The 21493-nt window shown below is 44.8% G+C and overlaps 1 protein-coding gene across 7 annotated transcripts in view; it reads left to right on the plus strand.

Annotated features, from left to right (window-relative positions):
- LOC125899694 (mitogen-activated protein kinase kinase kinase kinase 4-like) overlaps positions 1–12103 on the plus strand; it is a 138904-nt gene extending 126801 nt beyond the window's left edge. For all 7 annotated transcript variants that reach the window (XM_049594159.1, XM_049594161.1, XM_049594160.1 and 4 more), the window contains 6 exons: positions 1997–2131; positions 7135–7235; positions 7530–7679; positions 7880–8039; positions 8317–8456; positions 9044–12103. In XM_049594159.1, coding sequence (XP_049450116.1) covers positions 1997–2131; positions 7135–7235; positions 7530–7679; positions 7880–8039; positions 8317–8456; positions 9044–9127 — 770 coding nt within the window. In that variant the 3' untranslated portion in view covers positions 9128–12103. The remainder of the gene's footprint in view (positions 1–1996; positions 2132–7134; positions 7236–7529; positions 7680–7879; positions 8040–8316; positions 8457–9043) is intronic.
- The last annotated feature ends 9390 nt before the right edge of the window (positions 12104–21493 follow it).

The following is a 21493-nucleotide window of genomic DNA, read 5'->3' on the forward strand; positions in this document are numbered from 1 at the left end:
TCTCAATTTCACACACACACACACACACACACACACACACACACACACTGTCACAACAGATATTTTGAGCTAAGCGGATGTTGAGTAAATCTCGGCTGGGAGAGATCACGTCATGTGTGTTTTCGATATGTAACGCTGACACGCTCTTGAGCTTTCCATGATGGAAGGAAATGCCGCAGAGCAACGTATCGATTTCCTTCCATGAAACTCTTTGCGGTGCTGACGTGAAAATAGGCGTCACGGAAAGTTCTAACACTGCACTGGGCACATCCTGACATCTTCTGTAATCAGATTACTCTGAGCCTCACACAGTAAACGCATCAGTGTGTCCACAGCGTCATTTCTTAAAAGCACACGAGTCCGTCTGACAAACGGCTGCATGAAATGCCTACACATGTATGAACGAAGTGTGATCTCAGTTTACGGTCCGGTTCCTATAGACGTCTTCTGGGGTGAGTAACCCACTGTTTGTCACAGAGTGTCACCGACAGTCGTCACACTTCTGTGTGTGACGGCCAATTTCCAGCAGATGCGTGTTGGTTGCGTCTCTGTTCCGGCACGGCAGCGGAACCGATAGGATTCAATTCTAGTCAATGTGTGTGTTTCCACCGGCTGCGCTGCGTTCCGGCTCCGTCACAGCTCCGGCACTCCGGAGCCCTCCACAACAGATACACAGGACTTCTATTTTTGCTGGACGCCGGCGCACAACGCAGCAATTCAGCACAGAGCAGATCGTGCAGGGCAGGAAGTCGTGCACAGAAACACAATAAAACATCCGGTTAATTTTCAAAATAAAATACACAGTGTTCACGCGGATCATATTTCCCTGCACTACACCTTAAAAACTACATAATGGACAGAGGCAGGCCTGAAGTCAACAGGTTTTCAGACGTCATTTCACCCCGTGAACACCATGGACGAGGAGATATTAATCATGGCAGCACACCGAGATGTCTTCCGGCGGAGCTGCACCGCACCGCACAGCAAACGCAGCCGGTGGATATTGACGGATGGCGGAGCACGCAGCGGATAACCAGCACTGCCGTTCCGCAACGGACACGTCCAGTGGAAATCCGGCGTTAGTGTGTGTGTTGAGGACCAACAGTTGTACAAATTTTTGATAGGAAACAGGAAGCAGCAGCAGATTCACAGAGGACCACAGTTACCTTCAGCAACACACACACATCAGTAAACAGGTTTCACACACACATACACACACACACACACACACACTGAAACACTGTGTTCCTTCACATGCTGTTTTGTCCCAACTCGACCTTCACAATCACTAACTTCCTGAAAAGTTGCACAACACTGCACACATGCAGGACGGAGGCAGAAAATCACACCACAGTGTTTCAGACGGATGTTTGCAGCTGTAACAAATCAAAATCTGTCATCAGTGCAGACCTGGATTAAATCTCAGCAGCCAATAAGGACACTGTGAGTGTCTCAGGGTCGCTGTCAAAGCTCCAAACTTCTGCTGCACTTGTTTTATGAAGAATCAGTGTTTCATTCAGAGACCAAAGTGTCTCATCAGCTTTTGACACCATGTAGCGTGTTGATTTTATGATTTTATGTGTATGTGCATATATTTTTATTTTTTTTTTATCTTGTGCGGGCAGTGCATTTTATTTTATTTTATTTTATTACTTTTATCCTATTGTGTACTTCATCGTTTTATTGTGCTTCTATTATTGTGTTTTTATCTTGCTGTGCAGCACTTTGGAAACCTTGTGTTTGTTAAAATTGTGCTATATAAATAGAGTGGATTGGATTGGATTGGATCAGGGTCTATTCACATGGATCATGTGACCATCAGATTTACAGATGCTTAAGTCACAGTGTTAAATATCAGAAACAGAATTTAGGAGAGAATTTAACTTTATGTTTTCATTTTAGAAAAAATCACCACAGTAATTATTTCTGCCTCTTCACTCATAATTAATAAATAAAAATAGATTTAAACCCAAAGTGACTTCTGGATCTCCGACAGGTAAGAAGAACAAGCTGCGAGTTTACTACCTGTCCTGGCTGAGGAACAAGATCCTGCACAATGATCCTGAGGTGGAGAAGAAACAGGGCTGGACAACCGTCGGAGACCTGGAGGGCTGCGTTCATTACAAAGTTGGTACGTCACTTCCTCTCACCTTGTTTCTAAACACAAATATAAAGGTGAGTTTTATTCTGAGCGTCCGCTGACAGGAGGAGCTGTAAGATGATGATGATAACATTTAATAAAGTACTTCCTGTACGCTACGACAGTCGCTGCTGCAGATGTAAAATGTCAGAGCAGATGTAACATTTGACACCTCATGTTTCAATCAATACAATATAGGCGAGAAAAACAGATACAGCAGATTATCACAGTGATATCGTATCGATACACAGACACCAAGTATCTATTTTTTATCATATGAATTATTATTGTTGGCAATTCAAATTCAAATCTTAGAATAATGAAATTAACTGAATCATCTTTCTGCAGTAAAAATACGACTTTGTCCTATCAGATCAAACAGATCTAGTTTTCCTTTAATTTACATTGTAAAAGCTAATAAATCAGAATATGTTGATTCAATACTCAGCGAATTGCCACACGTTTAAAATCACAGTAATATTGTGTCGTGGCCGATGACAGTCGGTGGCTGATGGATCGGTGTCTGATTTATAATCACTCAGCCGTGACTTTGGCTGCCTTTAAATCTCTTTATCTTAAAAACAGTGGTGTGTGTGTGTGTGTGTGTGTGTGTGTGTCTTCAGCTGTTTGTCCCTGCTGTGTTACCACGACATGTTTCCCATCAGAAATAAACTCAGACACATCTGGATTCAGACGGGGACTCTCAGTTTACAAACTTCAGCGTCTCAGTTTGAGATCCAGAGTGAGTGTACAAGACACACACGCCACCGATAAGTGACGGGAGGAAAGCCCTCGATTAAGTAAGACTGCGGTGAGGACGTCCGAGTGGACATGTAACAACATGGACCTGACTAAAACTCAGAATGTCCTTTGTGATGGTAGTGCCACTGAGCAAACATCAGCACTTCCTGTTGGAAACCCCTCATCGCTGACCAGAGCTGCCCGTCGTGAAATCCATTTCCTGTCCAGAAGTTTTATTCAGACACGTCCAGCGACTCCTCGTCAGATTAAATATTTTGAATCAACACTTGTGGAAAGTCCAGGGTTCCCTGAGATGAAGATCAAATCAGTATTGTAAGGAAAACTTTTCTGTGACAGATGAATCTTATTTTAGTGCATGTTAGAAATTATGAATCTAAACATTGCACACCACGCACAAGCTGAGTTTAAGACAATTACAAAATAAGATTATATTTATATAGATTTAAATATTTAAACAGATACAGTGGAAGCATTCTGTCATTTAATAATTTACTGAAGGACCAACACAGACTGAGTGTTGCAGTAGGACAGGAAATTACATTATCATCATCTTCAACAGGTCGCGAAATCTGAATGAACATTTGTTTGAAGTTTACTACCTGTCCTGGCTGAGGAACAAGATCCTGCACAATGATCCTGAGGTGGAGAAGAAACAGGGCTGGACAACCGCCTGAGAGGGCTGCTCATTACAAAGTTGGTACGTCACTTCCTCTCACCTTGTTTCTAAACACAAATATAAAGGTGAGTTTTATTCTGAGCGTCCGCTGACAGGAGGAGCTGTAAGATGATGATGATAACATTTAATAAAGTACTTCCTGTACGCTACGACAGTCGCTGCTGCAGATGTAAAATGTCAGAGCAGATGTAACATTTGACACCTCATGTTTCAATCAATACAATATAGGCGAGAAAACAGATACAGCAGATTATCACAGTGATATCGTATCGATACACAGACACCAAGTATCTATTTTTTATCATATGAATTATTATTGTTGGCAATTCAAATTCAAATCTTAGAATAATGAAATTAACTGAATCATCTTTCTGCAGTAAAAATACGACTTTGTCCTATCAGATCAAACAGATCTAGTTTTCCTTTAATTTACATTGTAAAAGCTAATAAATCAGAATATGTTGATTCAATACTCAGCGAATTGCCACACGTTTAAAATCACAGTAATATTGTGTCGCGCCGGCGACAGTCGGTGGCTGATGGATCGGTGTGTGTCTGATTTATAATCACTCAGCCGTGACTTTGGCTGCCTTTAAATCTCTTTATCTTAAAAACAGTGGTGTGTGTGTGTGTGTGTGTGTGTGTGTCTTCAGCTGTTTGTCTCCTGCTGTGTTACCAGCACATGTTTCCCATCAGAAATAAACTCAGACACATCTGGATTCAGACGGGACTCTCAGTTTACAAACTTCAGCCTCAGTTTGAGATCCAGAGTGGTGTACACACACGCCACCGATAAGTGACGGGAGGAAAGCCCTCGATTAAGTAAGACTGCGGTGAGGACGTCCGAGTGGACATGTAACAACATGGACCTGACTAAAACTCAGAATGTCCTTTGTGATGGTAGTGCCACTGAGCAAACATCAGCACTTCCTGTTGGAAACCCCTCATCGCTGACCAGAGCTGCCCGTCGTGAAATCCATTTCCTGTCCAGAAGTTTTATTCAGACACGTCCAGCGACTCCTCGTCAGATTAAATATTTTGAATCAACACTTGTGGAAAGTCCAGGGTTCCCTGAGATGAAGATCAAATCAGTATTGTAAGGAAAACTTTTCTGTGACAGATGAATCTTATTTTAGTGCATGTTAGAAATTATGAATCTAAACATTGCACACCACGCACAAGCTGAGTTTAAGACAATTACAAAATAAGATTATATTTATATAGATTTAAATATTTAAACAGATACAGTGGAAGCATTCTGTCATTTAATAATTTACTGAAGGACCAACACAGACTGAGTGTTGCAGTAGGACAGGAAATTACATTATCATCATCTTCAACAGGTCGCGAAATCTGAATGAACATTTGTTTGAACTGATTTTTAAAGGTGAAACTCACTGATTAGTGAGTGTAGTAGCAGTAATGTGATTACTGAGTGCAGCAGCAGCAGCAGTAATGTGATTGCTCAGTGTAGCAGCAGCAGCAGCAGTAATGTGATTGCTGAGTGCAGCAGCAGCAGCAGCAGTAATGTGATTACTGAGTGTAGCAGCAGCAGCAGTAATGTGATTGCTGAGTGCAGCAGCAGCAGCAGCAGTAATGTGATTACTGAGTGTAGCAGCAGCAGCAGTAATGTGATTACTGAGTGTAGCAGCAGCAGTAATGTGATTACTGAGTGCAGCAGCAGCAGCAGTAATGTGTTAGCAGCAATGCGATTGCCGCTGCAGCGCAGTTGCAGCAGCAGTAATGTGATTGCTGAGCAGCGTTGCAGCAGCGAGATCACCGAGTTGCGTTGCTGCGGCACGTGATTGCTCAGCGTGTTGCTTGTTGCAGCAATGTGATTACCGAGCAGCAGCAGGTTGCTGTTGTAATGTGATTACTGAGTGTAGCAGCAGCAGTAATGTGATTGCTGAGTGTAGCAGCAGCAGCAGTAATGTGATTGCTGAGTGTAGCAGCAGCAGCAGCAGCAGCAGCAGCAGTAATGTGATTGCTGAGTGTAGCAGCAGCAGCAGTAATGTGATTACTGAGTGTAGCAGCAGCAGTAATGTGATTACTGAGTGTAGCAGCAGCAGTAATGTGATTGCTGAGTGTAGCAGCAGCAGTAATGTGATTGCTGAGCGCAGCGTTAAGCTGCTGAGCAAGCTGCTGCAGCAATGATTGCTGAGCAGCGTTGCTGCTGCTGCTGCAGCAGGCAATGTGATCAGCTGAGCGCAGCGTTGTTGGCAATGCGATCGAGCAGCGCTGCTGCTGCTGCTGCTGTTGTTGGCAACGTGACTTGCCGAGCAGCAGCAGCAGCGGCAGCAGCGATAATGTTGCTGCGTGCTGCAGCAGCAATGCGATTGCGAGCAGCAGAAGCAATGCAGCTGCGCGGCGTTGTTGCTGCTGTTGCAGCCGTGAGCTGCAGTTGTTGCTGCTGCTGGCGCAGCAGCAGCAGCAGTGCGTTGCTGCTGCTGCAGCAGCGCAATGATCGCTGAGCAGCAGCAGCGTTGCTGTTGCGCAGTGCAGCAGCAGCAGCGTTGCTGCTGGCGTTGGCAATGCGACGCCGAGTGTGTTGCAGCTGTTGCTGCTGGCAGCAATGCGATCAGAGCGCAGCGCAGCGTGTGCTGCAAGTGCACTGCCGAGCGGCGCGTTGCTGCTGCTGCGCAATGTTGCAGCTAGCTGCAGCGCAGCGTTGCTGCAGCAATGCGATCTGAGCAGCAGCAGCAGCGTTGCAATGCGACTGCAGCAGCAGTTGTTGCCGAGTGTAGCAGCAGCAGCATGTTGGCAGCAATGTGATCACTGAGCGCAGCGCAGCGTTGCTGCGTTGCAGCGACTGCAGCAGCAGCGTTAACTGATTATGGGCAATGCGTTGCTGCAGCAGCAGCAGCAACGTGATTGCCGAGCGCAGCAGCGCGTTACAGCAATGCGATGATTGCAGCAAGCGTTGTTGCAGCAGCGATCAGCAGCGTAGCGCGCAGTTGGCAATGTGATTGCTCGAGTGCAGCGTTGCTGCAGCAGTAATGTGATTGCTGAGTGTAGCAGCAGCAGCAGCAGTAATGTGATTGCTGAGTGCAGCAGCAGCAGCAGTAATGTGATTGCGAGCAGCAGTTGTTGTTAAGCAGCGTGATTGCAGCGCAGCAGTGTAGCGAGCAGCAATGTGATTGTGTGCAGCAGTTGCAGCAGTAATGTGATTGCAGTGCGAGCAGCGTTGCAGCAGTAATGCGATTGCTAGCGTTAAGCAGCAGCAGTAATGTGATTGCAGCAGCGCAGCGTAATGCGTTGCTGGCAGCAGCAGTATGTGATTGCGCGATTGCCGCAGCAGCAGCGTTGCTGTTAGCAGTAATGTGATTGCCGCAGCGTTGCAGTAATGTGATTGCTCAGTGTAGCAGCAGCAGTAATGTGATTGCTGCGTGTAGCAGCAGCAGCAGCAGTAATGTGATTGCTGCGTGTAGCAGCAGCAGCAGTAATGTGATTGCTCAGTGTAGCAGCAGCAGTAATGTGATTGCTGCGTGTAGCAGCCGATGGTGGCGGCCATGATCTTTTGTGAGATTCTGATGTTTTAATGTTTTGTTGTTCGCAGTAAAATATGAGAGGATCAAATTCTTGGTTCTGGCTCTGAAGAACTCGGTGGAGGTCTACGCCTGGGCGCCAAAACCTTACCACAAGTTCATGGCCTTCAAGGTGAGTGCGAGGACTGATCAGCTGATGTCTGTGTGGATTTATTCCTGGTGTTGATGATGACAGGTGGACGAACAGTATGACCTCTGTAAAGGTGGATTTACACCGTACTGTCTCTGGACTGTACGGGGCTTTTTCCTGCTGTATTATGTAGAAGGTTTAAAAGAGGTCAAAGGTCATATTTTATTGAGTTGTATATTAAGGACAGCTTCATGAAAACCTGCTGATCTGATGCTGAAGCTTCTGAGCGACGGCTGACACGAGGAACAAACTGTTTTTCTGACCTGTGTGTTTCAGTCTTTCGGTGACCTGGTTCACAAACCGCTGCTGGTCGACCTGACTGTGGAGGAAGGTCAGAGGTTAAAGGTCATCTACGGCTCGTGTTCAGGCTTCCATGCTGTGGACGTGGACTCTGGGGCTGTGTACGACATCTACCTGCCGACACATGTAAGAACACACAGATTAAATCTGATGTCTTTGGTTTATGAACATACCACAGAGTCATATTAATCATCAACTGTATGAGACGGTGTTTCTCTGAGTGGTCGATCAGTGATGTCACAGGTACAGTTCAGTCATTTTCTTACACGTCTCAAAGAAAGTCGTCAGTACCGTCGTCACCGTGTTGATGTTGTGTGTCGCTGTAGATCCAGACCAGCATCCAGTCTCACGCCATCATCATCCTGCCCAACACCGATGGCATCGAGCTGCTGGTCTGCTACGAGGACGAGGGTGTTTACGTCAACACCTACGGACGCATCACCAAGGACGTGGTGCTGCAGTGGGGGGAGATGCCGACCTCCGTGGGTGAGTCACACATACACACAGGAAACACACTGTCTTCTTCTCACGTGCAACTTCACGTGCAACTAGAGACGTCAACCGTCGATCATGTGATCATTTTAATTTAATGTTTGTTACTCTGCGCGTCGTTGGTTAAAATATTCCTGATGAATCAAACTGATCTTTGATTAACCATCAAGTAAAACATGCTCACACACACACACACACACACACACACACACACACTTAAAGGCTTTGAAACAATCAGTACGTATTGATTAACTGAAAAACCTCTTTGCAGCCTACATCCGATCCAACCAGATCATGGGCTGGGGAGAGAAGGCCATCGAGATCCGCTCAGTGGAGACCGGCCATCTGGACGGCGTCTTCATGCACAAGAGAGCTCAGAGACTCAAGTTCCTCTGTGAGAGAAACGACAAGGTGAGACGCTCCCAGACATTCGACAACACTTCCTGATTGGTCAATGGGCTGAACTAGAGCTGACTGTATTGACTATTTCTCGCCTACAGTGTTTATAGAAACATGTTGTAGTGCCGTGTTTTGCTGTAATAGTGAGAGTTTGTTAACAGGAAGTGGGCGCCATACTGTTTCCTGATGGAGATGGAGATTGTTTTTTCAATGTGCATTCTGGTAGTTGTAGGTTTTCTCCCTCTTGAACAAAAATCCTCCTTTATCTCTGTTTTCTCTGGAAGCACCAAGTCTTTTTATACTGCAGAGACGTCTTGGATTTATTACGAGGTCGTAATAAACCCAACCTGACGTCCCTGGTGATGAAGTGCGTCAGTTGTTTGTCAGTTTTACTGAAGTTATGAATCATGTCGATAAATAATCAAAATGTGGTAACAAATCTTGGACTGAAATAACTACATCATGTTTTATCAGGATTGGTCACAGGAAACCTTCCTGAGATGAAAAACCCTCACTGGTGTTTTCATGTCTCCATCTGAAGACGACTGACTGTACGTCACATTAAAATGTCCGTCTGTTCGTCTGTGTCTCCTCTTCAGGTGTTCTTTGCCTCCGTTCGGTCTGGAGGCTCCAGCCAGGTCTACTTTATGACTCTGGGCCGAAGCAACCTGCTCAGCTGGTAGAGGTCCACGCCCTGCCCTCCTCCTCCTTCTCCTCATCCTCCTCATTGTCCTCCACCCTCGCTAACACTGGATCTCAGAACCCACCGTCGATGTCTTGTCAACCCTGGGACAACCACAAAAGAACAAAATCAACAGCCAACCAGCAGCGAAGACTTCTTCACCTTCCTCTGGCTTTGCTAGCATCAGAGCTCCGAGGCCGCCTGCGACGCAACGACAAGCCGTGAAGTCGTCGCCCCCTGAAATGATGAAATCAATGATTAATTAATATATGAAAAGAAGTAGAAATAAATTCAATGTGAATTCAAGACAAGGGGGCAAACGACTTTGTGTTTCCCTCTTGGTTTTCTTGGTGCTCATCAGTTTGCGATGGGACAGATTTTTGTACCTCTGCATCATCTCTGTGCTCCTGGGCTTGTCAGTAAGCTTGAGGTCTTCTAACTACTCGTACTGCTACCACTATTATTACTAGTACTGCTACTACCTTCTGCAGGTCTGCCTCTCATCAGAGAGTTCCCCCTCTGCCCTGTATTCCTGCCCTCCGCCCTTTCGTATGAGTGTATCGTGGGGCCGGAGGGGCAGAGTCTGTTGTATTAAAGCTACAGTAGTGTGTGTTAATGTACTTCTGTTTGGTCCAATTACTGCTGATGTGCTGGTTCAAGGTTGAGACTGTCAGCCGGGACAGACTGACTCGTCACGGAGCCAGTCAGGATTAGGGGCGGACTGACAAGCAGAGCAGAATATTTGAGGTTCTACTGTAAGTCTGATCGATGGGACTCGACAGGTGGGTGTGTGTGTGTGTGTCGTTGAAGTATCGTGTTGTTTGGACAGGTGCTTTCAAAGGAGGAGGATGACAGAGAGAGAGAGACGCTGAAGCAGACGGATTTCAAAATAGTATTTTTTGAATTATTATTATTATGATTATTATTATTATTCCTTGAAGATAAGTGTAACTATGTGGAGTGTCTTTAACCTTGTTTTTTAAGATTTACGCACATCCACCCACAGTTTGCTTGCTTTGACTCTGAACCCCCAGACTGTGTGTTTGTCCGAGAGGAAGTGATGTGGGTGTGTTCCAAAAGATTAAATAAGATTAAAGGTGTCTATGTAAAATAAAAGTTTGTTGAATCTTCCAGATAGTGTCAGTGGTCCTGTTTCAACTGGTCCAATGTGACCATCATCTCGGGTGATCGGGAGGTCGGCCGATCTCAACTCGAGAACTGCTGTGAATAGTTGGATATAAAAAAGATTCGGATAGTGATACAGTCGAGGAGAAAGTTCAGTATGTGTGTGTGCGGTCAGAGAGTTGAGCGTCATCGATGAATCAGGTTTTTGTGGCAGAGGTAAACGCGCGGTCGGCAGGTTTGCTTCAGCAGTTTTTTTTCTATCTTCCATTTCAGATCATTTTCATTTGTATCATTTGTATGAATGCAATGCACTATGTGTCAAGAATGTAGAAAGACTTATTACTGTGTGGTGGTCCAAGGCATGAGATGATGTTTTTACTTTGTATCTTGTCAAGTGATCAATCCTAGATGTTCAATTTAAGATGACTGAAAGCTGCAGCAGCGGAGCCTCTATGTCAGGTGTAGATATTTTATTCTGTATTTGTAACAGCTGTGCAGAAGCTCAGAGCACTTCAGAGCTGACGAGGGTTTCCTGCATCTTTCCCATCAATGAGGACGTAAACCTTCTCAACACAATGTCAGACTCTGGATTTCAGTGTTACTGTGATGAAAGGAACGAGCAACACGGAGCAGAACTTTTTCCTCACTCAGCTGTTTGCGAAGAAGACGGAAACCCACTTTTTGGGGAAGGAATAGTTTTCTCTACTTCCTGCTCTGGCCGTTATTTAAGTTGTCTGTATATGTGAAAGACTGGGCAGCAGACTGCAGCATCGACCTCCCGCAGTGTTGATCTCCTGCAGCATCGACCTCCTGCAGTGTCGATCTCCTGCAGCATCGACCTCCTGCAGTGTCGATCTCCTGCAGCATTGATCTATTGATCTTCTGCGGCGTTGATCTGCAGCGTCGATCTCCTGCAGCATCGATCAATCTCCCACAGCGTTGATCTCCTGCAGCGTTGATCTATTGATCTCCTGCAGCATCATTCTCCTCCAGCATCAATCTGCAGCATCAATCTCCCGCAGCATTGATCTCCTGCAGCGTTGATCTCCTGCAGCGTTGATCTCTTGCAGCTGCTTTTCCACAGCGACTCTCAAAGATTGCACACTGAAAAAAAAGGGGCAAAGGAGAGTCCGATTTTTGCTCTCGCTTCATGTCCAAACACGTCAGGTCACAAACACGTTTACCTTGAGTGTGTTTTTCTCCCTGACGGTAACGTGTTTTTGACATGTAGGAGGTTACTGTCAGTCACTCAGTAACAGTTTGTGTCACAAACTTTCCTCCCCTCTTACAGAGAAGCCGTTTGGACATCCCAATGCTGTGTTGTCTGAGGTCTGTGTGTGCAGTAGTACCCAGTGTGTGTCTCTAAGTGCATCAAAGCCTTGATGAGTGGCTGTATTGACTTCATGAAAACATTGTGGTTATTATTGATATTCTTCATGGGCTAAAAAAGGAGGAGAAATACCTGATGAGAAAAAGCAGTCGCTTGCTGACTCACATTGGAAAAAGTGCCAAGAGGGCAGTATTTAAAAGGTGTTGGTATGAAACCACTACTCTGAAATCCTTTTTAAAAGATCACTTGAAGCATTGTGTATTCTTCAGTTTTAGAGCTAGTCGGAAAGCTTACCAATAGTTTCTATTGTTTCTGTAAGTCTATGTACACGTAAATATGCGACTGCGGTGGTTTAATATTATTACGCTCACCTTAGGTGGAGAAAATGTTTACAGAGGCCATGTTTTGTTACACTAATGTGCATCACCATATTTATGTTTAATGCATCTGCATCTTTTCAGTCTTTGTTTTTGAGCCTGTTTTTTTGGGGGGGATAGTTTCTTTTGCCCCCCCCCCCCCCCGGAATAACCCACTCAACAAAACAATAAAGAACACGTGTGTTGTTCATTTCAGGTATTCACATAGCGCTGCTTCAAACGTGGAAACATTGCAGTAACGTTCCCTGCAGGCTTGGACGTGAGGCGAGGTGTTTCTCCTGCCGTGCTTCTCTAACTTATGTCCTCTCTGTGTATGACAGGAAGTCATGTATTTTCCTGAAAGTTTTTTTCTTTGAATAAACTTTAAAAGTAATTTTAAAAGAAGAGTTTGCCCTCTGCTGCTGTTTGTTCCCCAAACACACAAACACCATGTTGAAACACTTCTGACACATCAGTTGCACCTTTTGGTTTCAAAACATTTTTTTAAATAACTGCTTCTTCATGTTTCCATGGCGACATTTTAAAGTGTTTTCACATGAAGCCACAGTGTGCTCTCAGTTAACATTACTCAAACTACAAAACATGCAGTGATGTCGGATCGACCACACACAAAGTTACTTAAAAGGAAAAAGTATCGGTGTGTTGAAAGTTTTGACTTCTTGTTGAATCCATCCTGCGGTTCTTCATGTGTCTGATCTCGCTATGAGTGGGTGGCGGAAAAGAGAAGTAATGATCGTGTCATTTTCTGAGGATGTCTTATGTAAGGGGACATTTATTAAGCACTTTTTTCCCAGAAAGACACAATGGCGTGGACTTCAGTAAAAAATGGTCATCTATGAAAAATTAAACTGCTAAAAACCCACAGTAACTTATTTTTGTGTTTGTATTAGATGATGACAATATTTCAGCCATCGTCTCTAATGTCAGCCCAGTCGCCACAAGAAAATGTTTCTGCAAACCACAGATACGTTTGTATGTTATCTTATCAGCGTTTCTGAGGTGACTCTTATCATCGGGAGGTGGAGGGGATGGTGGATGGTGAGACGCCCACCAAACTGCAGACGACTGATCGAGACCAACAAACAACAAAACCAGTCATTTTCTAACGAGTTGTTGCCGTGTTTCCTCTGACGTTAGCCTCCAAACTTTGGTGTTTTTAGCAACTGTCGCTGTGTTTCCTGTGGAGACATCGCCACAGCTCCATGAAGCAGTTCTTTATTTAAAATGAAACAACACTGCGTTTCCAGTTTGGACTTTGCCACCAGATGCAGGGATTATGAACATGATCTTTTCTGAACTATAACCAGGTGGGTGTTTGTGCCTAAACCTAACCACATTAACCGTGCAACATATCCACTTCATGATAACGTAGAAATGTAACGCATTTGTGGTTTGCAGAAACGCACATACCAACATTTCTCCTGCCACTTTGCTCTTGACCTTCAGTAAAAACCCTGAGTCTTTATCACATGTACAAAGGTTCCAGGACAGCTGAGATCAGTTGGTGAAAGTGCGGTTAACGTTACTTTAGTCGTTTTTCTGAGGTTTGACTTTAATGTTAAAAACTTGTCTGGTTGAATCCAGGCCATCTGGAGTTTGTCACAGGTGGTGATGAAACAATGGCATTTATTGCCTTTGTAGTTTCCTGTTAGAGCAGACGTCTGGAGGATTTTTTTTTTTTTTTTTTAAATTTATTTAAAAGGGACAGTGTACAGCTCAAACATAAATGTCACCATTTGATGCACAGTACCAGATTAGAGGTTCAAGTTAATTTGCACCACAGTAAAAAATACAGCACAATAACAAAACAGATAAAAACAGTATATAAGAATATACAAAGAATAACACAAAATAACCGCCCGCACACGCACCCACACACACACACTCACACCCACACACACATTCACACACACTCACACACACACACTCACACACACACACACACACACACACACACACACACACACACACACACACACACACACACACACACACACACACACACACACACACACACACACACACACACACACACACACACACACACACACACACACACACACACACACACACACACACACACACACACACACACACACACACACACACCCACACACACACACACACACACACACACACACACACACACACACACACACACACACACACACACACACACACACACACACACACACACACACACACACACACACACACACACTCACACACACACACACACACACACACACACACACACACACACACACACACACACACACACACACACACACACACACACACACACACACACACACACACACACACAGTCCAAAAAACAAGTCCTGAAGATCGAGTCAGTGATTACAGAGCTGAGCAGCTTTTAATAGATTTTTTCAGTTGGATTTGAAAGTGTTGACCGAGCTTACATCTTACTGTAACTCATCTTTAAAAAATGGTAAAACTTTAAGATGTCAAACGATGCCACGACTGAAGAAATCTGACCTTTTTGTTAGTTTAATTCTTGTTGCTGGTTTTTGGCTCTGTCACCAAGACAAATTGCTTTTTTTTAGAGAGCGCACAAAATGTTCTTCTTTCCTGCTGATTCATGGTTGTTGAACAGAAATGTGTCTAGTTAGGTCAACAGTGTGATAAACTGATAAGACGAGTGGCTGGGAAGGGAATTCCTCAGCTGGTCTGTCAAAGGGTTTACTCATCTGTCCATCTGGGCGTCAGGATCTCACAGGTAATGAGCAGATCTGGAGAATTCCCAAAATACGAAACATCTTTTTGTTTCTCAATCAGTGTTCAGTTTAATGAATGGAACATTCTGTGTCGGTCACCTTTAAACCTTAAACTGTTCCTGGGTGTGAAAGGCCTGTTTTTCTCTCTGAGTGCTCACATCAGCAAAAAGACAATAACAAACACACTGACTCCAGTTAATGATAAAACTGCTCACACACTCGAGGTAAAACAAGGTTTATGTTGTTGATACTGTGAGTTTTTAAAATTTTAAGCTGCAGGATCACAGGACCTTTTTTTGTGGTCCTTTTTAGCCATTGTGTCGGAAGAGGTATAATTTCATTCATTCATTCATCTTCTAACCGCTTCATCCTCTTGAGGGTCGCGGGGGGGCTGGAGCCTATCCCAGCTGACACTGGGTGAGAGGCGGGGTTCACCCTGGACAGGTCACCAGACTATCACAGGGCTGACACATAGAGACAGACAACCATTCACACTCACATTCACACCTACAGATAATTTAGAGTTATCAATTAACCTGCATGTCTTTGGACTGTGGGAGGAAGCTGGAGTGCCCGGAGAGAACCCACGCTGACACGGGGAGAACATGCAAACTCCACACAGAAGGGCTCCCACGCCCGGGATCGAACCGGCAACCCTCTTGCTGTGAGGTGACAGTGCTAACCACCACACCACCGTGCCGCCCAAGGTATAATAATAATTGTATAATAATAAAAGTATAATTTTTTTACTCAAATTAATATTGTGACAGTATTTTTTGTCTACTTTGTTTAAATCAAAAATAAAACAATAAAAAGGTTCAGAAATCACCGTTTGGATCCAAAATCAGAACATGAGTTTATTTTTTTTAATAGACATTCATGTCGTGAGTTTTTAGCTGCCATGATTTTCAGGTCGACTACAAACAAAAAACTTTTAAAAATACCTCATCATCACAAGAGACGTTATAATTAATCCTAACCAAGCAGTTAGATATTGAATATAATATTCCGGCACTGTGGGAGATGATGAGAGTCTGCTGCTGTTCAAACTGGCGACGTATGGTCCCACCAAGGCAAGGCCATGATGGTTCTGCTGGAAGAAACCTGAACCCATTACACAGAACCGTCGACTCAATGTTTGCAGGTTAACATTAGCAAGCTAACCTAGCAGCAGCGGCTAACATCCCACACTGAGCTGTGAGACCAAGCGTGTCTAAAATCCAGTTGGGGGGCGAACCGTTGCCCGTGGTCAATATTAAATGGCCTCCATCTTGTCTTTAAAAATATTCTATATGTGGCCCTCCACAGAACATGAGTTAATCAAGCACATTCAGTTTGTACCAAGTAGGAACGACACAGGTGAAACTTGTGTGTTTTTATAAACAGACGCTCAACAAGAAGCAACATTTCCTGCTGATCGCAAACGTGGACACAGCAAAGATGCGTGAAGTTGGAAAGTTCAAATATTTTTCACTGAAACATGAAGCAGTTCTGTTTGTCCCATTTGTATGTGATATTTTTGTTTTTATGGTGACCCAGATGATGCTAAAGGCTTCTTATGAGATAATATGGGATATACTGTATATAAAAAAATCAAATGAAATAAAAGCTTGAGGCTGAAGCCTCTGGGACGCATCAGCCTCTGGGATGCATCATCTTCTGGGATGCATGAGCCTGGGGGATGCATGAGCCTGGGGGCTGCATCAGCCTTTGGGATGCATCAACCTCGGGGCTGCATCATCCTCTGGGATGCATCAGCCTCTGGGATGCATCATCCTCTGGGATGCATGAGCTTGGGGGATGCATCAGCCTTTGGGATGCATCAGCCTGGGGGATGCATCAGCCTCAGGGATGCATCAACCTCGGGGCTGCATCAACCTCTGGGATGCATCAGCCTGGGGGATGCATCATCCTCGGGGATGCATCATCCTCGGGGATGCATCAACCTCGGGGCTGCATCATCCTCTGGGATGCATCAGCCTGGGGGATGCATCAGCCTCTGGGATGCATCATCCTCGGGGCTGCATCAGCCTCGGGGATGCATCAACCTTGGGACTGCATCAGCCTTTGGGATGCATCATCCTAGGGGATGCATCAGCCTGGGGAATGCATCAACCTCTGGGACGCATCAGCCTGGGGGATGCATCAACCTCGGGGCTGCATCATCCTCTGGGATGCATCAGCCTCAAGGATGCATCAACCTTGGGACTACATCAGCCTTTGGGATGCAACATCCTAGGGGTTGCATCAGCCTCAAGGATGCATCAACCTTGGGACTGCATCAGCCTCAGGGATGCATCAACCTCGGGGCTGCATCAGCCTGGGGGCAGCATCATCCTCTGGGATGCATCATCCTGGGGGATGCATCAGCCTCAAGGATGCATCAACCTTGGGACTGCATCAGCCTTTGGGATGCATCATCCTAGGGGCTGCATCATCCTCTGGGATGCATCAACCTTGGGACTACATCAGCCTTTGGGATGCAACATCCTAGGGGTTGCATCAGCCTTAAGGATGCATCAACCTTGGGACTGCATCATCCTCTGGGATGCATCATCCTAGGGGCTGCATCATCCTCTGGGATGCATCAACCTTGGGACTACATCAGCCTTTGGGATGCAACATCCTAGGGGTTGCATCAGCCTTAAGGATGCATCAACCTTGGGACTGCATCAGCCTCAGGGATGCATCATCCTCGGGGCTGCATCATCCTCTGGGACGCATCAGCCTCTGGGATGCATCATCCTCTGGGATGCATCAGCCTCGGGGATGCATCAACCTCGGGGCTGCATCATCCTCGGGGATGCATCAGCCTGGGGGCTACATCATCCCATGGGGATGCATCAGTCTGGAGGATGCATCAGCCTCGGGGCTGCACCAGCTGTTACTAGCATATCACACCTGAATTCCAGCAAACTGTTGGTGGTGGAAATACATGGTGACAGTCTGACACTGTTGTCAGTGCTAAATCTGTGGACTGCTCCTTTAAGTCAAGTATCAGGGAAAACATCACCCACAAAACGACCTCAGGAACATTGACCACTCTCCCCGTGTTATTGCCGTGAACAAAGAATCCAAACTGTGTTTTCTCTGTGATTTTATTCAGTCAGGTGAACGATGTAATTTATACTTTAGAACCACGAGACCTGAGTAAACACGTCCGTCACCGTCTGAGAAGCTGCCGGCAGGTTGAACTGAGTCCAGGAGGTTCAGATGGAGACGAAGGATCATCTGCATTAAACTGGTGCTTGTATTCAGCTCTGTCCTCACAGTGTCAGTCGGACGTACAGTCAGTCCAGATCAAAGCCCACAAGCCTGGATCTCTAAAGTATTTGTTAAAACACACCCATGATCAGATCACTGTGCGGCTGCACCCTGACAGCCATCCACCAAAAGTCCGTCCATTAACAGAGGTCAGAGTGAGTAATGTAGTTCCTGTTTAAATGTTCTGCTGTAATCGATTGCTGTGGATCCAAACAGACTGAAAACAACTTCAAACACAGGAACATTTTTCTGCTCTGACTCAAACTCAATAAAATGCAGGACACGACCTGAAACTTGAAACCTACAGGATTGTTTGCTTGACAACTGGCCAACCCCCCACCCCCCCAGCTGGCATCACTGATGAGCGATGATGTCATTTCATTGAGTGTGTCCGTATTGGAAAATGCCAAATCACCATCTTTATGTCAGCCACAGTGAGTAACTCATAAGGATGCATGGCGGGGGGACACCGTGGTTTCTACGCAGGGAGATGACAGAGCCGTGAGTCACTCGACTATTGCACACAGGGAAGTTTTTCTTCTTCAGGTGTGGTTCGATTCAACTGCGTGAAGAGATTGTGCAAGAATTTTACTGCTTAGTATCAACAGTCGTCTTCACACTGTCACAACACCAGCGAGGTTCACCAGAGCAGCACGTGTTCCTCTGCAGCATTATTACACCTCAGTGATGCTTCCTATCTGCATCACTGTCGTCATGACAGTGAAGCTCAATGTGTCGTTGGATGGTTTTCATCAAAATAAAAGAAATACTCATAATGTGGCACAGTTTGTTTGTTTCCAAAGAAGAGCACGGGGTCTGACTAATACCTGGAAAACAATCAGGCACAGCAGCAGACTCCTACAGAATGAAACCAAGGTTGCTCCTCCAGTCAGTAGGACCAGCAACAGAGATCGTTCCTCGTCACTGACTCATCCAGCGTCCTCCAGCTGATGCTTCAAAGATGTTGTGATTTCCTGAACTGAATAAATACCACACATATCAGGAGTCACCAGACGCCCCACAATACCACATCATCACTACTTCTCACTGCGACACTACCGCACTGAAGTCAAGATACAGTAATGCTGTCATTTTAAATGTTTTGCTGACAACTGAAATAACATATCTCCTGATTTATTACTTTTGTGTAACTGCAGATTATGTGACCAAAGGAAAACTTTGTCAACTTCTGTTTGTTATATAATATTAAGTTTCCAGTCTGTTCGTCTTACTTCATTTTTACTGCAGAAAAATGTACTGATAAAATTATTGATCTTTATTATTTTGGTAGACAACTAAAATTTCAATTTATATTTACAACAAGGTTTTTCACACATTCATTTATTTGTGCCACAATTTAAAGGTCTGCTGCCTGTTCTCTGGAGTGGGACATTCATTGGGTGCTGCTGCTTCACGGACGGCCAGCAGCAGAGAATCAGGTGCAGTGAAAGTGAAACTTAACTGTCAGTATGCTGGTGTAAAGTTTGCTGACACACACAAACACCTGCTCCTCTCATCTATTGATCTGATCAGCTGTGATCTGACTAACTGATCAGACTGATGCCTGTCGTCTCTAGAAAATCATATTTATTGTTAAGTTTTACAGAAACTGTTGTGAAAAAAAAACAGAAGATGTTTCCAAGAGAAAAAGAAGAGACGCCACCACAGAAGCTTCACAGTATGTTTTATTTCCATTTATGTAGCCTATGTTTATTTACTTAGCCTACTAATTTATATATTATTTATTTATCAGTTTATTGATAATTTTACTGGGTCACATACAGTGCAAGGCATCAAAACTATGAATGAACACATGTGGAGTTATGTACTTAACAAAAAAAGGTGAAATAACTGAAAACATGTTTTATATTCTAGTTTCTTCAAAATAGCCACCCTTTGCTCTGATTACTGCTTTGCACACTCTTGGCATTCTCTCCATGAGCTTCAAGAGGTAGTCACCTGAAATGGTTTCCACTTCACAGGTGTGCCTTATCAGGGTTAATTAGTGGAATTTCTTGCTTTATCAATGGGGTTGGGACCATCAGTTGTGTTGTGCAGAAGTCAGGTTAATACACAGCCGACAGCCCTATTGGACAACTGTTAAAATTCATATTATGGCAAGAACCAATCAGCTAACTAAAGAAAAACCAGTGGCCATCATTACTTTAAGAAATGAAGGTCAGTCAGTCCGGAAAATTGCAAAAACTTTAAAGGTGTCCCCAAGTGGAGTCGCAAAAACCATCAAGCTCTACAACGAAACTGGCACACATGAGGACCGACCCAGGAAAGGAAGACCAAGAGTCACCTCTGCTTCTGAGGATAAGTTCATCCGAGTCACCAGCCTCAGAAATCGCAAGTTAACAGCAGCTCAGATCAGAGAGCAGATGAATGCCACACAGAGTTCTAGCAGCAGACCCATCTCTAGAACAACTGTTAAGAGGAGACTGCGCGAATCAGGCCTTCATGGTCAAATAGCTGCTAGGAAACCACTGCTAAGGAGAGGCAACAAGCAGAAGAGATTTGTTTGGGCCAAGAAACACAAGGAATGGACATTAGACCAGTGGAAATCTGTGCTTTGGTCTGATGAGTCCAAATTTGAGATCTTTGGTTCCATGTCTTTGTGAGACGCAGAAAAGGTGAACGGATGGATTCCACATGCCTGGTTCCCACTGTGAAGCATGGAGGAGGAGGTGTGATGGTGTGGGGGTGTTTTGCTGGTGACACTGTTGGGGATTTATTCAAAATTGAAGGCACACTGAACCAGCATGGCTACCACAGCATCCTGCAGCGACATGCCATCCCATCCGGTTTGCGTTTAGTTGGACCATCATTTATTTTTCAACAGGACAATGACCCCAAACACACCTCCAGGCTGTGTAAGGGCTATTTGACCAAGAAGGAGAGTGATGGAGTGCTGCGGCAGATGACCTGGCCTCCACAGTCACCGGACCTGAACCCAATGGAGATGGTTTGGGGTGAGCTGGACCGCAGAGTGAAGGCAAAGGGGCCAACAAGTGCTAAATACCTCTGGGAACTCCTTCAAGACTGTTGGAAAACCATTTCAGGTGACTACCTCTTGAAGCTCATGGAGAGAATGCCAAGAGTGTGCAAAGCAGTAATCAGAGCAAAGGGTGGCTATTTTGAAGAAACTAGAATATAAAACATGTTTTCAGTTATTTCACCTTTTTTTGTTAAGTACATAACTCCACATGTGTTCATTCATAGTTTTGATGCCTTCAGTGAGAATCTACAATGTAAATAGTCATGAAAATAAAGAAAACGCATTGAATGAGAAGGTGTGTCCAAACTTTTGGCCCGTACTGTATGTGTAAGTTGCCCATGCCTTGGGCACTAATACACCCCCATACCATCACAGATGCTGGCTTTTGAACTTTGCGCCTATAACAGTCCGGATGGTTCTTTTCCTCTTTGGTCCGGAGGACACGACGTCCACAGTTTCCAAAAACAATTTGAAATGTGGACTCGTCAGACCACAGAACACTTTTCCACTTTGCATCAGTCCATCTTAG

This window comes from Epinephelus fuscoguttatus, linkage group LG13 (genome assembly GCF_011397635.1).
Source record: "Epinephelus fuscoguttatus linkage group LG13, E.fuscoguttatus.final_Chr_v1".
NCBI lineage: Eukaryota > Metazoa > Chordata > Actinopteri > Perciformes > Serranidae > Epinephelus > Epinephelus fuscoguttatus.